The 12,592-nt window shown below is 49.9% G+C and overlaps 1 protein-coding gene across 1 annotated transcript in view; it reads right to left on the minus strand.

Annotated features, from left to right (window-relative positions):
- HPD (4-hydroxyphenylpyruvate dioxygenase) overlaps positions 1 to 5,260 on the minus strand; it is a 32,004-nt gene extending 26,744 nt beyond the window's left edge. Inside the window, exons 1-7 of the mRNA XM_011964482.1 lie at positions 5,083 to 5,260; positions 4,949 to 4,975; positions 4,028 to 4,090; positions 3,600 to 3,704; positions 2,842 to 2,884; positions 2,590 to 2,672; positions 1,052 to 1,141 (exon numbers count right to left, since the gene is read on the minus strand). Coding sequence (XP_011819872.1) covers positions 1,052 to 1,141; positions 2,590 to 2,672; positions 2,842 to 2,884; positions 3,600 to 3,704; positions 4,028 to 4,090; positions 4,949 to 4,975; positions 5,083 to 5,085 — 414 coding nt within the window. The 5' untranslated portion in view covers positions 5,086 to 5,260. The remainder of the gene's footprint in view (positions 1 to 1,051; positions 1,142 to 2,589; positions 2,673 to 2,841; positions 2,885 to 3,599; positions 3,705 to 4,027; positions 4,091 to 4,948; positions 4,976 to 5,082) is intronic.
- Between the last annotated feature and the right edge of the window lie 7,332 nt (positions 5,261 to 12,592).

A 12,592-nucleotide genomic window follows, 5' to 3' on the forward strand; every position in this document is an offset into this window, starting at 1 on the left:
AAAATCAAAGAAAACAGCCTGGCAGGGTGGCTCATGCCCGTAATCCCAGCACTTTGGGAGGCTGAGGCAGGAGGATCACTTGAAGTCAAGAGTTTGAGACCAGTCTGGACAACATGTCGAAACCCTTTGTTTACTAAAAACACAAAAATTAGCCTGGCGTGGTGGCAGACGCCTGTAATCCCCGGGAGGCTGAGACAGGAGAATCACTTGAGCCCAGGAGGCAGAGGGCAGTGCAGTGGGCTGAGATCACGCGACTGCACTCCAGCCTGGGCAACAGAGTGAGACTCCATCTGAAAAAAGAAAAATAAAAGGCTGGGCGCAGTGGTTCATGCCTGTAATCCCAGCACTTTGGGAGGCTGAGGCAGGCGGATCACCAGGTCAGGAGATTGAGACCATCCTGGCTAACACGGTGAAACCCCGTCTCTACTAAAAATACAAAAAAGAAAAAATTAGCCGGGCGTGGTGGCGGGCACCTGTGGTCCCAGCTACTCGGGAGACTGAGGCAGGAGAATCGCTTGAACCTGGGAGGCGGAAGTTGCAGTGAGCCGAGATCACGCCACTGCACTCCAGCCTGGGTGACAGAGCGAGGCTCCGTCTTTTAAAAAAAAAAAAATTTTTGAGGAAAACAAAAAAAGATCCTGTGGAGGCACAGGAAAGTTGAGCGCGTGTCCCAGATCACATAAGCGTTCCAGTTCCAGTCCTTGCTCATTTAAACAGAGTCATAGAGAGGTACAGTAATATGCCCAACGTCACACAGCTCGTGTGGGATCTCATGTCCTCAGACCCCATCCTTCTCCCTTCTTCAGAGCCCCTGCCTTCACCCCCTTGCTGTCATCCTCCCACCCTGGGAGGAAGGGAAGCCTGGGAGGAGTGGCTGGTGGCTCCTACAGCCCCTGTACACTGGGCCAGGCATTATGCGGGACAGACTTGAGGGACAATGTCTGTGCTCCGAGGCCCATGGGTGGGATGGTTTGATGGAGTCAGCTGTGGGGCTCCTGGCATCTCAGTGGTGCCAACAGCAGGAGGGGTGGGGCCACCAAAGGCAACTCACCGTCTGCAGCACAGCAAACTTCACCTTCCCGAACTTGTCTTGCTCTACCCAGGGCTCCCGCACGATTTTGGCGCCCCGTTCCCTTGCTTTCTGCAGAGAAGATGGGATTGGGGAAGTGGTGAGGGCCGGAGACTTCCAGAACCCTCGCCTGCCAGGAGGCCTCTGTGTGGTCCTGCAGGCCCCTCCAGTTTCTCCAGCCCCAGGTAGGAACCCCAGGCAGCTTCACTCATTACCCCCAATACTCATGCTCGTTTGGCAAGTAGGGAAACTGAGGCCCAGGCCCAGAGTTGGGGCTATGGGAGACAAACTAGGTAAGGATGGGTGTCTATCCTGCCTCGGCTAACTCCCCCTGTGATCATTCCCCCTCTCTAGTCCTCAGTTTCACCATCTGTAAAAGAATGGTTGGATGAGAATAAGAAGATGATTCATGCATTTATTTAGCAAAACTGTACTGCCTGACAGTGCTTATATCATGCACCAGGCTCTGTTCCAGATTCTAACCTTGTTCATCCTCGCAGCAACGTTATGAAAAAGTAGTATTATCATCTCCATTCTCTAGGTGAGGACGTTGAAGCACAGAGACATTAAGTCACTTGCCCGAAGTCACACAGCTAAGATTCAGACCTGGACAGCCTGGCTCTGGAATGCACACTCTGAATCTCTAGGCTGCCTCTTGGGTACAGTGTTTGGTTTAGAGTTGTGCTCAAGAAATGGTAATTCTGAGGTCAGGCAAAATGGCTCACGCCTGTAATCCTAGCACTTTAGGAGGCCAAGGTGGGCAGATCACTTGAGGTCAGGAGTTCAATACCAGCCTGGCCAATATGGCGAAACTCCATCTCTACTAAAAATACAAAAATTAGCTGGGCGTGGAGGCGTGCACCTGTAATCCCAGCTACTGGGGAGGCTGAGGCAGGAAAATCACTTGAATCCAGGAGGTGGAGGTTGCAGTGAGCCAAGATCGCACCACTGCTCTCCGGCCTGGGTGACAGAGCAATACTCTGACGCAAAAAAAGAAAAAGAAAAAGAAAAAGAAAAAAGAAAAAAAAAAGGAAATGACCAGCCTGACCAACATGGAGAAATCCTGTCTCTACTAAAAATACATAATTAGCTGGGCATGGTGGCACATGCCTGTAATCCTAGCTACTCAGGAGGCTGAGGCAGGAGAATTGCTTGAATCTGAGAGGCGGAGGTTGCGGTGAACCAAGATCATGCCATTGCACTCCAGCCTGGGCAACAGGAGCAAAATCCCGTCTCATTAAAAAAAAAAAAAAAAAAAAAAAGGAAATGGTGATTCTGATCGAATTTCCTCCTTTGACAACCCAGCTGTGGTTAGCCCCATCTGGCAGCTGTGGAAACTGAGGCTCAGAGAAAGTGAGGACACACAGGAGAGGACAGGGCACCCCCCGAGCCCAGGTGTGTGTCACACCAGCATCTGGGCTTGTCACTGTGATGCAGCAGTGTCCTTCCAGCCCTGACCAATGGGGTCCCCATGGCAGACGGAGGCCTTTGTCTCCCAGTGTGTCCAGGTGCATTCTCACCTGCACGATGTAGTCACAATCTTCCACCTCAAACGCGATGTCCTTCACGCCATCGCCGTGTTTCACCAGGTGATCCCCCATCTCTATGGCCGGCAGGGAGGGGATGGCACTGGAGTCTAGGTCCCCTCACCTGGCTTTCAGTCTCCATCCAGGCCCTGAACCCAGAGCCCACCCATGGAGCCATGCATCTACCCTCCCCAAACCCGGACCCCACCCACAGAGCCACAAGTCCACCCTCCCCGGGCACCTCACCTTTGTTCCAGGGGTTGAGTGCTGAGGAGAGGACAAACACAATCTAAAACACAAGGAGAAGGGGGTGTGGCTAGTGGTTAAGGGGGGCATGGGGAGGTGCACCCATCAGCCCCTCCCTGCTGACCCAAGACACCCCTGATGGAGCAAAAGGACTCCTGGACCTAGGTTCTAGCTCCTTCTCTGCCTTAGTTTCCCACACTGGTCCTGAGGGATGGGGCCTGCAGCCATGCCAGACCCCCTCTGGATCCTCAGAGGAGCTGCCAGGTCAGGACTCTCTTGGGGAGAGAACTCCAGGGACCCCATCAGTCAAGGCACTACTTAAAATTCCTCCTCTGATAGCCCAGGTTTTCTGAGCACCTGTGGGGTCAGTGTTGGGCCAGGCTGAGGAGGAAATGAAACTAGGAGGGACCCTGTTGCATGGCTGTACAAAGGTGCCAGCAAGGGGGTCGGTGGGAGCTGAATTATATGTTTTTTGCTGTTGTTGTTGGGGTTTTTTGTTTGTTTGCTTTTGGTATTGGTTTTGTTTTTGAGATGGAGTCTCGCTCTGTCGCCCAGGCTGGAGTGCAGTGGCACGATGTTGGCTCACTGTAAGCTCCGCCTCCTGGGTTCAAGCGATTTGCCTGCCTCAGCCTCCCGAGTAGCTGGGATTACAGGCGGCCACCATCATGCCCAGCTAATTTTTGTATTTTTAGTAGAGATGGAGTTTCACCATGTTGAGCAGGCAGGGGTTGGGGGCTGTCCTGGGGGTGGCAACTCACCTTCCCTTGTTTGATTACATGGCTGACCACCTCCCGGGAACCGGTCTCCAGGCCCCTGTAGGCTAGAGGTTCAAAGCCCATCTTGCTGCAGTAGAATGACGCGGCCTGAATCACAGGGTTGCAGCAGGGTTCATGAGGGTCAAGGGGCCAGCCTGGGGGACTTCTGGAAGAGAGCCCCTGGCCCCCCTCAGCCTGCCGGCCCTATTGCCTCAGGTGCAGAGACCCTCCTGGGAAGAAAGACTGCTGCCTGCACATTTTGCTGACAGATAACTTTCGAGCTGGTGTAATTAGGATTCAGAGCATCTGGCCCACCCCTGGCCTGATCCTCCCTCCCAAGGGCCAATCACAGACCTGCTGGAGGCCTGCCCTTGTCAGGTGGCCCTCTGCCCTCCTCTCTGCTCACTCCAGTACCTTGCCCCGGCTTCTACCTGCTTGGCGTTGCCAACCCAGAAGGTCACAGAGTGGAAGTGGAGGAATCGGCCTCTCTCAGGCTGCAGAAGGAGAGAAGAGGTGAGGTTGAGTCCCTGAAAGTGAGTCTAGAAAAGCGCGGGTAGAGTAATGTCCCCTAGCCACCCTCCTTATCCCAGCCTCAACCACAGAACTCAGGAGCAGTGGAACCTCATGCAGCCTTGCCAAGCCTCAAAAGAGGTTTTTCATGTGGAAGTTGAGCTCCTGGGTGTCTTGGATGGGGAAGCCCCCTCAGGAGGCCTGCCACGGTTTCACACAGGGAAATAGCCTTACGTTGCAGCAATATGGATTTAAGTTAGACCTTAGAAAGAACTTCCAAATGGGATTAAGAGATTGGCAGTCATTTAAGAAGGGGTACAAGTTTTGTTTTTGTTTTTGAGATGAAGTTTTGCTCTGTTGCCCAGGCTGGACTGGAGTGCCGTGGTGCAATCTCGGCTCACTGCAACCTCCGCCTCCTGGGTTCAAGCGATCCTCAGGTTCAAGTGATCCCCCCACCTCAGTCTCCCGAGTAGCTGGGATTACAGGGTTGCGCTACCACGCCCGGCTATATTATTGTATTTTTAGTAGAGACAGGGGTTTCCTCATGTTGACCAGGCTGGTCTCGAACTCCTGACCTCAAGTATTCGCCTGCCTTGGCCTCCCAAAGCACTGGGATTACAGGCGTGAGCCACCATGCCTGGCCAGGATACAAGTTTGTTAGGAGGGTGAGGTTGAGTCCAGCTTAGTCTAGGGGAGCCCCAGGGGTAAAGCTGAGTGTGCAGTCATGCATGTCACATATCCACTCCAGTCCTTCCTCTTCTGCTGATAAAACCCCAGTCTCCCTGCACTCCAACCCCCTTCTAGACCCCGGCCCCTACATTTCCCACATTTCCCCTGCTTACCTTTGCCCCTTTGTCACTGTAAGTCGTCTAAGGAGAAAGAGAAGGACAGTGAGACTTGTAGGCTCCAACACAAGGTGCTTCTGGAAGTGTTACTGAAGATGTCCCACACAAGGGGAGATAGTCATGGCACTTACCATGATTGATCTTAGTCAAACTGCCTGCTGCGAAGACTGGGACTAGCGGCCTGGGGAGTGCTGGGCTGGAGTATTTAACCCCAAGCAGGTCCCGCCCAGGCCTCCTGGCATACCTGGGGGATGGGGTAGGGAGCTGAGCCCAGCCCTGGAAGGTTTCGGGCCTGGGGGCCTCTGATCCAGCCGCAGCCTCATTGAACAGGATGGTGTTGCCAGGCCCAGAAAGGGGGAGTGACGTTCACTAGTCAGTGGGAGGCAGAGTCAGGGCCAGAAGCCAAGGGCAAGCTTTTCCAGGACACTGGGACCGTGACCATTACCGCCCAGAATCCAAAGCTCAGAAGCCAAGGTCGGCTGGAGTGCAGTGGTGGCTCCAGAACTCTTGCCTAGAGGAAATTTGAGGGGGAATTTGGAGACTGGCCCCGAAGTCCTGTTTGCAAAGCAAGTATGTGGTTTCTATTCAGGATGAAAGTGCTGTATTCCATAGCTGTTAGAGGCACGGTAGGAGAAGGTTTGCATCCTGGCTCTGCTACATATGGTGTGACTTGGGAAAATCACCATATCCCTCCGAGCCTCATTTGTAAAACAGGAGCAAGAATAGTGTGGTGGGGATTAAAGGAGATAAGCATGCTCTTTGGAATAGGACCTGGCACACAGGACACTCTCTCTCAGTGTTGGTTATAATTCATCCGGACAGCTGAGAACATTCCTAGGCCATGTGGTTAGCAAACGGCAGGGAAGAACTGGACCGTGAACCAGGCTGTTCTAACGCCAGCACCCACATTTTAAATTGCTAGATTGCCCTCTATACAAATGGGAGATATTGATATCCCCATCAGATGGGGAAACTGAGGCCTGGAGAGGTGAACACATGTCTCCTAGGTCATGGAACTGGTAAGAGCAGAGCCCCAAACTCTGGCCTATTTGATTCTGAAGTTGGATCTCATTGCACCAGTGCAGAGCACTTCTCCCTCCTTTTCTCTATTTTCTGGGCCATTCAGAAGGCAGGCGAGGTGTTCCCATCTCCTTATTCTGCCTGTCCTGGGCCTGCCCAGTGGGCCCCCAGTGTCCACCTCAGCTCCTTGAGTCTAAATTTCCAATTGGGGCCAGGCACAGTGGCTCACGCCTGTAATCCCAGCACTTTGGGAGGCCAAGGCGGGAGGATCACTTGAGGCCAGGAGTTTGAGACTAGCCTGGCAACATGGTAAAACCTCATCTCTACTAAAAATACAAAAATTAGCTGGACGTGGTGGTGCACATCTGTAGTCCCAGCTACTCAGGGGGCTGAGGCAGGAGGATCACTTGAACCCAGGAGGCAGAGATTGCAGTGAGCAGGGATCACCCCACTGCCCTCCAGCCTGGGTGACAGAGGAAGACTCCATCTCGAATAGTAGTAATAATAAATAAATACATTTCCAACTGGAAAAACTTGAGTGGAGGTGGCCCAGGGTGGAGCTCACAGGCCCAGAAGGTTCCCATGGAGGAGAAGAGCTCTGTGTAGCCCGCCTACCCCCTCCAGGCCAGCAGGAACATCTTGTCCCTTTGATTGCTGTGGCCAGCTCAAACCCCCACTCCTGGACCCTGCCCTGGCTTATATCCTAAGCACAAAGGCCAATGTTTACTGACTCAAGGAAATGTGTCATCAACAGTAGTGGGGTGCAAAGGCTGGCAGGCATCTGGCTCAGCGGGGCAGAGGTAGGAACTCTGTCCCCAACACTGTGGGTCTCAGTCCCATGCTGGGTGCACCCCTAGATGCCATTCCCATGTGTGGGCAGAGAGCAAGGAGGGGAGCCTGCAGAGCCTGGTATCTGGAATCCCCTCCCCGATGCTCCCTGTTCGAGCTGGGCTCGGTGACAAGGTGTGACTGTCTCTGTTCTTTATGCCTAACCATGCAGAGGTGGATTCCAGAGGCCTTGCTCAAGCAGCTCACTGATCAGATGGGTTCATAGGACCCGTCCCTGACAATATCCTAGTGTGCAGAAAAGCATTCACCGAGCCGGGCCTGGTGGTGAGCACCTGTAGCCCCCAGCCACTCAGGAGGCTGAGGTGGGAGGATCACTTGAGTCCAGGAGTTCAAGGCTGCAGTGAGCTATGATCATGCCACTGCACTCCAGCCTGGGGAACAGGGTGAGAACTTGTATCAAAAATAAATAAGGCAGGGGCCAGTGGCTCACACCTGTAATCCCAGCACTTTGGGAGGCCAAGGCGGTAGGATCACTTGAGATTAGGTGTCTAAGACCAGCCCGGCCAATATGGTGAAACCCCGTCTCTACTAAAGATACAAAAATTAGGCTGGGTGCAGTGGTTCACGCCTGTAATCCTAGCACTTTAGGAGGCTGAGGCGGGCAGATCACCTGAGGTCAGGAGTTCGAGACCAGCCTGACCATTATGGTGAAACACCGTCTCTACTAAAAATACAAAAATGAGCTGGGCATGGTGGCAGGCACCTGTAGTCCCAGCTACTTGGGAGGCTGAGGCAGGAGAATTGCTTGAACTCGGGAGATGGAGGTTGCAATGCGAGATTGTGCCACTGCACTCCAGGCTGGGCAACAGAGTGAGACCCCGTCGCTAAATAAATAAATAAATAAATAAGTAAAATGGAACAAGTCTCAGTAACTGATGGTTCTTACTATAGTGTTTGCTAATATTAGAACTTCTGGGGAAAAAAAAACATGAAAAAGAGGCAATCTCTAAATGGAGACACACTTTCAGGGTTTTAAAAAGCAGTTTTTAGTTGCTAATGAGCGCTTGTGAAACCACACAGCTGACCCTTAGAGTCATGATTTTCTAGCTGATGGGGATCTTTTTACAGAAGTCCACCTGGGCTCTGAAACTGACAGACTTAAAGGGCTTAAGAAAGCCTCACTTCGCTCTTAGCCTCGAGACACACAGCCTCTTGGCTTCTTAGCTACCGCAGAAGAAAATCCTGAATTCACAAATTCTAGTTGCCCAAACCTGACCCCAAACTGAAAGCTCTGCAATGGGACAGTTGCTTGAGTCCAAGAGGTCGAGGCTGCAGTGAGTTATGATGGCACCACTGCACTCCAGCTTGGGTGACAGAGCAAGACCCTGTCTTAAAAAAAGAAGAAGAAAAAAAAAAAAAAGGCTGAAACCTGATACTGTCTGCTGTGAGCTGTTTCAGTCTCAGCATGAACTAAAAAACTGGGTAAGACAGGACTTTAACTCTAGGACCCTGGCAGATTAGAGACATCCCTCCCTGGGGCCATACATACGCTGTGCAAACATCGTGGATGCTGCTGGACAGTCTGGGTCACTTGCAGATGTCCATGATGAGAGAGTTCCTCTCTGATGGGACCATTTACATTGGACTGCTCTTCAGCTCTGCATTTCTTTTTCTTTTTCTTTTTTTTGAGACGGAGTCTTGCTCTTGTTGCCCAGGCTGGAGTGCGATGGCGCGATCTTGGCTCACTACAACCTCCACCTCCCAGGTTCAATCGATTCTCCTATCTCAGCCTCCCAAGTAGCAGGGATTACAGGCATGTGCCACCAAGCCTGGCTAATTTTGTATTTTTAGTAGAGATGTGGTTTCACCATGTTGGTCAGACTGGTCTCGAATTCCCGACCTCAGGTGATCTGTCCGCCTTGGCCTCACAAAGTGCTGGGATTATAGGCATGAGCCACCAGACCCGGATTTTTTTTTTTTTTTTTTTTTTTTTTTTTTTGAGACCAAGTCGCAATGTTGCCCAGGCTGGAGTGCAATGGTGTGATCTTGGCTCACTGCAACCTCTGCCTCCCAGGTTCAAGTGATTCTCCCACCTCAGCTTCCCAAGTAGTTAAGACTACAGGTGTGCACCACCACATCAAGCTAATTTTTGTATTTTTTAGCGGAGACAGGGATTTGCCATGTTGGCGAGCCTGGTCTCAAACTCTTGGCCTCAGGTGATCCTCCTGCCTTGGCCTCCCAAAGTGTTGGGATTACAGGCGTGAGCTAACAAGCCGAGAGAGGATACATAACAGGGACGGTGATCCTTCCACCCACTCCTGCAGATGGGACTCTCAAAATCACCCAGCAAATGTTTCACTGCAGTTGATCAGTGTCTGACTTTCTCGATTTGTTGTAATTTGCAACAACAGACTAATAGCCTGATTGTCCTTCCTGCATCTTTGTCCTGATGTACTCGCCTTAGTAAGGCTGTCTGTTAAATGCAACTGTCCCTCAAAAGGCATTATTTCTTCTACGCAGCTCACTAGAGAAATGATCAGAATGAAAAGGGTTGGTGGCGAACCAAGAGCAATGGCAGACACCTGTAATCCCAGCACTTTAAGAGGCGGAGATGGGAGGGTCCCTTGAGCCCAGGAGTTCAAGGTTACAGTGAGCTATAATCGCACCACTGCACTTCAGCCTGAGCAACAGAGTGAGACCCTGTCTCTAAAAGAAAAAGAAAAGAAAAGGGTGGAGAGTTATATAAGCCCATTTTGGAAATTTGTGAAAATCCAGGGTTTTGCCCCTTCCACTTCCTGAACCTGAAATGAAGCTTTCTGGTTAAGTTGTATAAAAATGTTTTTCTGCGAAAAGGTTTTTGTCCCTTGGCTGGGCGTGGTGGCTCATGCCTATAATCCCAGCACTTTGGGAGACCAAGGCAGATCATTTGAGATCAGGAGTTCAAGACCAGCCTGGCCAACATAATGAAACCCTGTTTCTACTAAAAAAAAAAAAAAAAAAAAAAAAAAAGAAAGAAAGAAAGAAAGATAGAAAGAGAAAGAAAGAAAGAAAGAGAGAAAGTAAGAAAGAAAAGAAAGAAAGAAAGAAAAGAAAGAAAGGAAAGAAAATCTTATTAAAGCCAGATACATTGGCTCATACCTGTAATCCCAGCACTTTGGGAGGCGGAGGCAGGAGGATCACTTGAGGCCAGGGGTTTGAGACCAGCCTGGGCAACCTAGTGAGACCCTGTCTCTACAAAAAATTTAAAAAGTAGCCGGCTATAGTGGTGCATGCCTGCAGTCCCAGGTACTCAGGAGGCTAAGTCGGGAAGATCTCTTGAGCCCAGGAGCTTAAGACTGAAGTGAGCTATGATTGCACCATTGTACTCCAGCCTGGGCAACAGAGGGAGGCCCTGATTATTTAAAAAAAAAAAAAAAAAAAAAGAACTCCTGTTATAGATAAAACCCACATGAATTCCTATCCTCAATTATAAGGCTATTATCACTTCCACTGGTTCATCTACTATGGCTTAGGGTAGAAAATATTATAAACGTCCGGGCATATTGGCTCATGCCTGTAATCCCAGCACTTTGGGAGGCTGAGGCGGGTGGATCACTTGAGGTCAGGAGTTCCAGACTAGCCTGGTCAACGTGGTGAAACCCAGTCTGTACTAAAAATACAAAAATTAGCTGGGCATGATGGCGGGCACCCATAGTTTCAGCTACTCGGGAGGCTGAGGCACAAGAATCGCTTGAACATGGGAGGCGGAGGCTGCAGTGAGCCGAGATCATGCCAGTGCACTCTAACCTGGGCGACACAGCGACACTCTCTTTCTTTCTTTCTTTGAGCCGGAGTTTTGCTTTTGTCACCCAGGCTGGAGTGCAATGGTGCGATCTTGGCTCACTGTGCAACCTCCGCCTCCTGGGTTCAACTGATTCTCCTGCCTTAGCCTCCCAAGTAACTGGGATTACAGGTGCCTGCCACCACACCCGACTATTTGTACTTTTAGTAGAGATGGAGTTTCGTTATGTTGGCCAGGTTGGTCTCACACCCTGACCTCACATGATCTGTCCGCCTTGGCCTCCCAAACTGCTGGGATTACAAGCATGAGCCACTGTACCCAGCCATGACAATCTTTTTCAAAAATAAATAAATAAATAAATAAATAAATAAATAAATAAATTGCTATAAACAAACTAATCTAAGTATCCATCAACAGGAGATTGGCTTAATACAATAAAACATTAACTATTAAAAAGAATAAAGAGGCTGGATGTGATGGCTCATGCCTGTAATCCCAGCACTTTAGGTGGCCAAAGCGGGAGGATCACCTGAGGTCAGGAGTTCAAGGCCAGCCTGGGCAACATGGTGAAACCCTGTCTCTACTAAAAAAATGAATAGCCAGGCGTGATGACGGGCACGGTGTCAGGTGCTTGTATTCCCAGCTACTCGAGAGGCTGAGGCACGAATTGCTTGAACCCCAGAAGTGGAGGTTGCAGTGAGCCTAGATCGAGCCACTGCATTCCAGCCTGGGCAACACAGCGAGACTCTGTTTTAAAAAAAAGGCCAGGCACGGTGGCTCACACCTGTAATCCTAGCACTTTGAGAGGCCGAGGCGGGCGGATCATGAGGTCAGGAGATCAAGACCATCCTGGCCAACATGGTGAACCCCCGCCTCTATTAAAAATACAAAACCAAAATTAGTCACGCATGCTGCTACCACCATGGTAGCATGCCTGTAGTCCCAGCTACTCAGGAGGCTGAGGCAGGAGAATCGCTTGAACCTGGGAGGCAGAGGTTGCAGTGAGCCGAGATCGCACCACTGCCTCAAAAAAAAAAAAAAAAAAAGAATAAAAAGAATAAATAAACTTTCTAGATGTTCTAGATGGTGATGGGAAAAAGCTCCAAGATACGTTACATTAAAAAAAAAAAAAAAGGCACGGAGCAGTGTATATAAGTTACCATTTGTGTAAAAAAAAAACACAAAAAACCCACAGTTTACAGATGGTTTTAATTTTGTTCTTACAGTTTATTTGAATTTTCCACAGTACAAAACATGCCAACGGTTCTCAGCCATTTGATGGAGTTTAAATAAAGAGAACCAATGCAACCTTGCCATTTGGAATCTTCTGCTTTTGGGAGCACCCCAAGTTTAGTGACTTCAGGGTTTATTTCATGCTTCTCTGCACATCTAGTTGGCCTTTCTGGTTCTGCAGCAAAGTCTATTTACATGTTTTACATCATAATTTAAATGATTTAAAATTTTGTAAATATGGCTTCTATTTGTTGAGCTATAACTTGCACAGAGTGAAATTCATAGAACTCTACACTGAAAAGAGTATTTTAGTGTACCGTTCTATGAATTTTGAAAACATTCAGTTGCATAACTATGACCTCAATCAAGATACAGGACAATTCCATTACCCCAAAATGTAACCACTACGAATCCACTCTCATTGTGCACCTTTGTCCTCAATTCCCCTGCATCCCAACCCCTGGCAACCACTGATCTATTTTCTTTCCCTAGAGCTTTGCCTTTTCTAGAACATCATATAAATGAATCAAGCAGGCCGGGTGCGGTGGTTTACGCCTGTAATCCCAGCACTTTGGGAGGCCGAGGTGAGCGGATCACGAGGTCAGGAGATGGAGACCATCCTGGCTAACACAGTGAAACCCCATCTCTATTAAAAATACTCTATTAAATACTCTATTTAATACTCTATTAAAAAAAAAAATTAGCCGGGCATTGTGGCGGGCGCCTGTAGTCCCAGTTACTCAGGAGGCTGAGGCAGGAGAGTGGTGTGAACCCGGGAGGCGGAGCTTGCAGTGAGCCGAGATCGTGCCACTGCACTC

Source organism: Mandrillus leucophaeus, unplaced genomic scaffold, assembly GCF_000951045.1.
Source record: "Mandrillus leucophaeus isolate KB7577 unplaced genomic scaffold, Mleu.le_1.0 Scaffold7, whole genome shotgun sequence".
Taxonomy (NCBI): Eukaryota; Metazoa; Chordata; class Mammalia; order Primates; family Cercopithecidae; genus Mandrillus; species Mandrillus leucophaeus.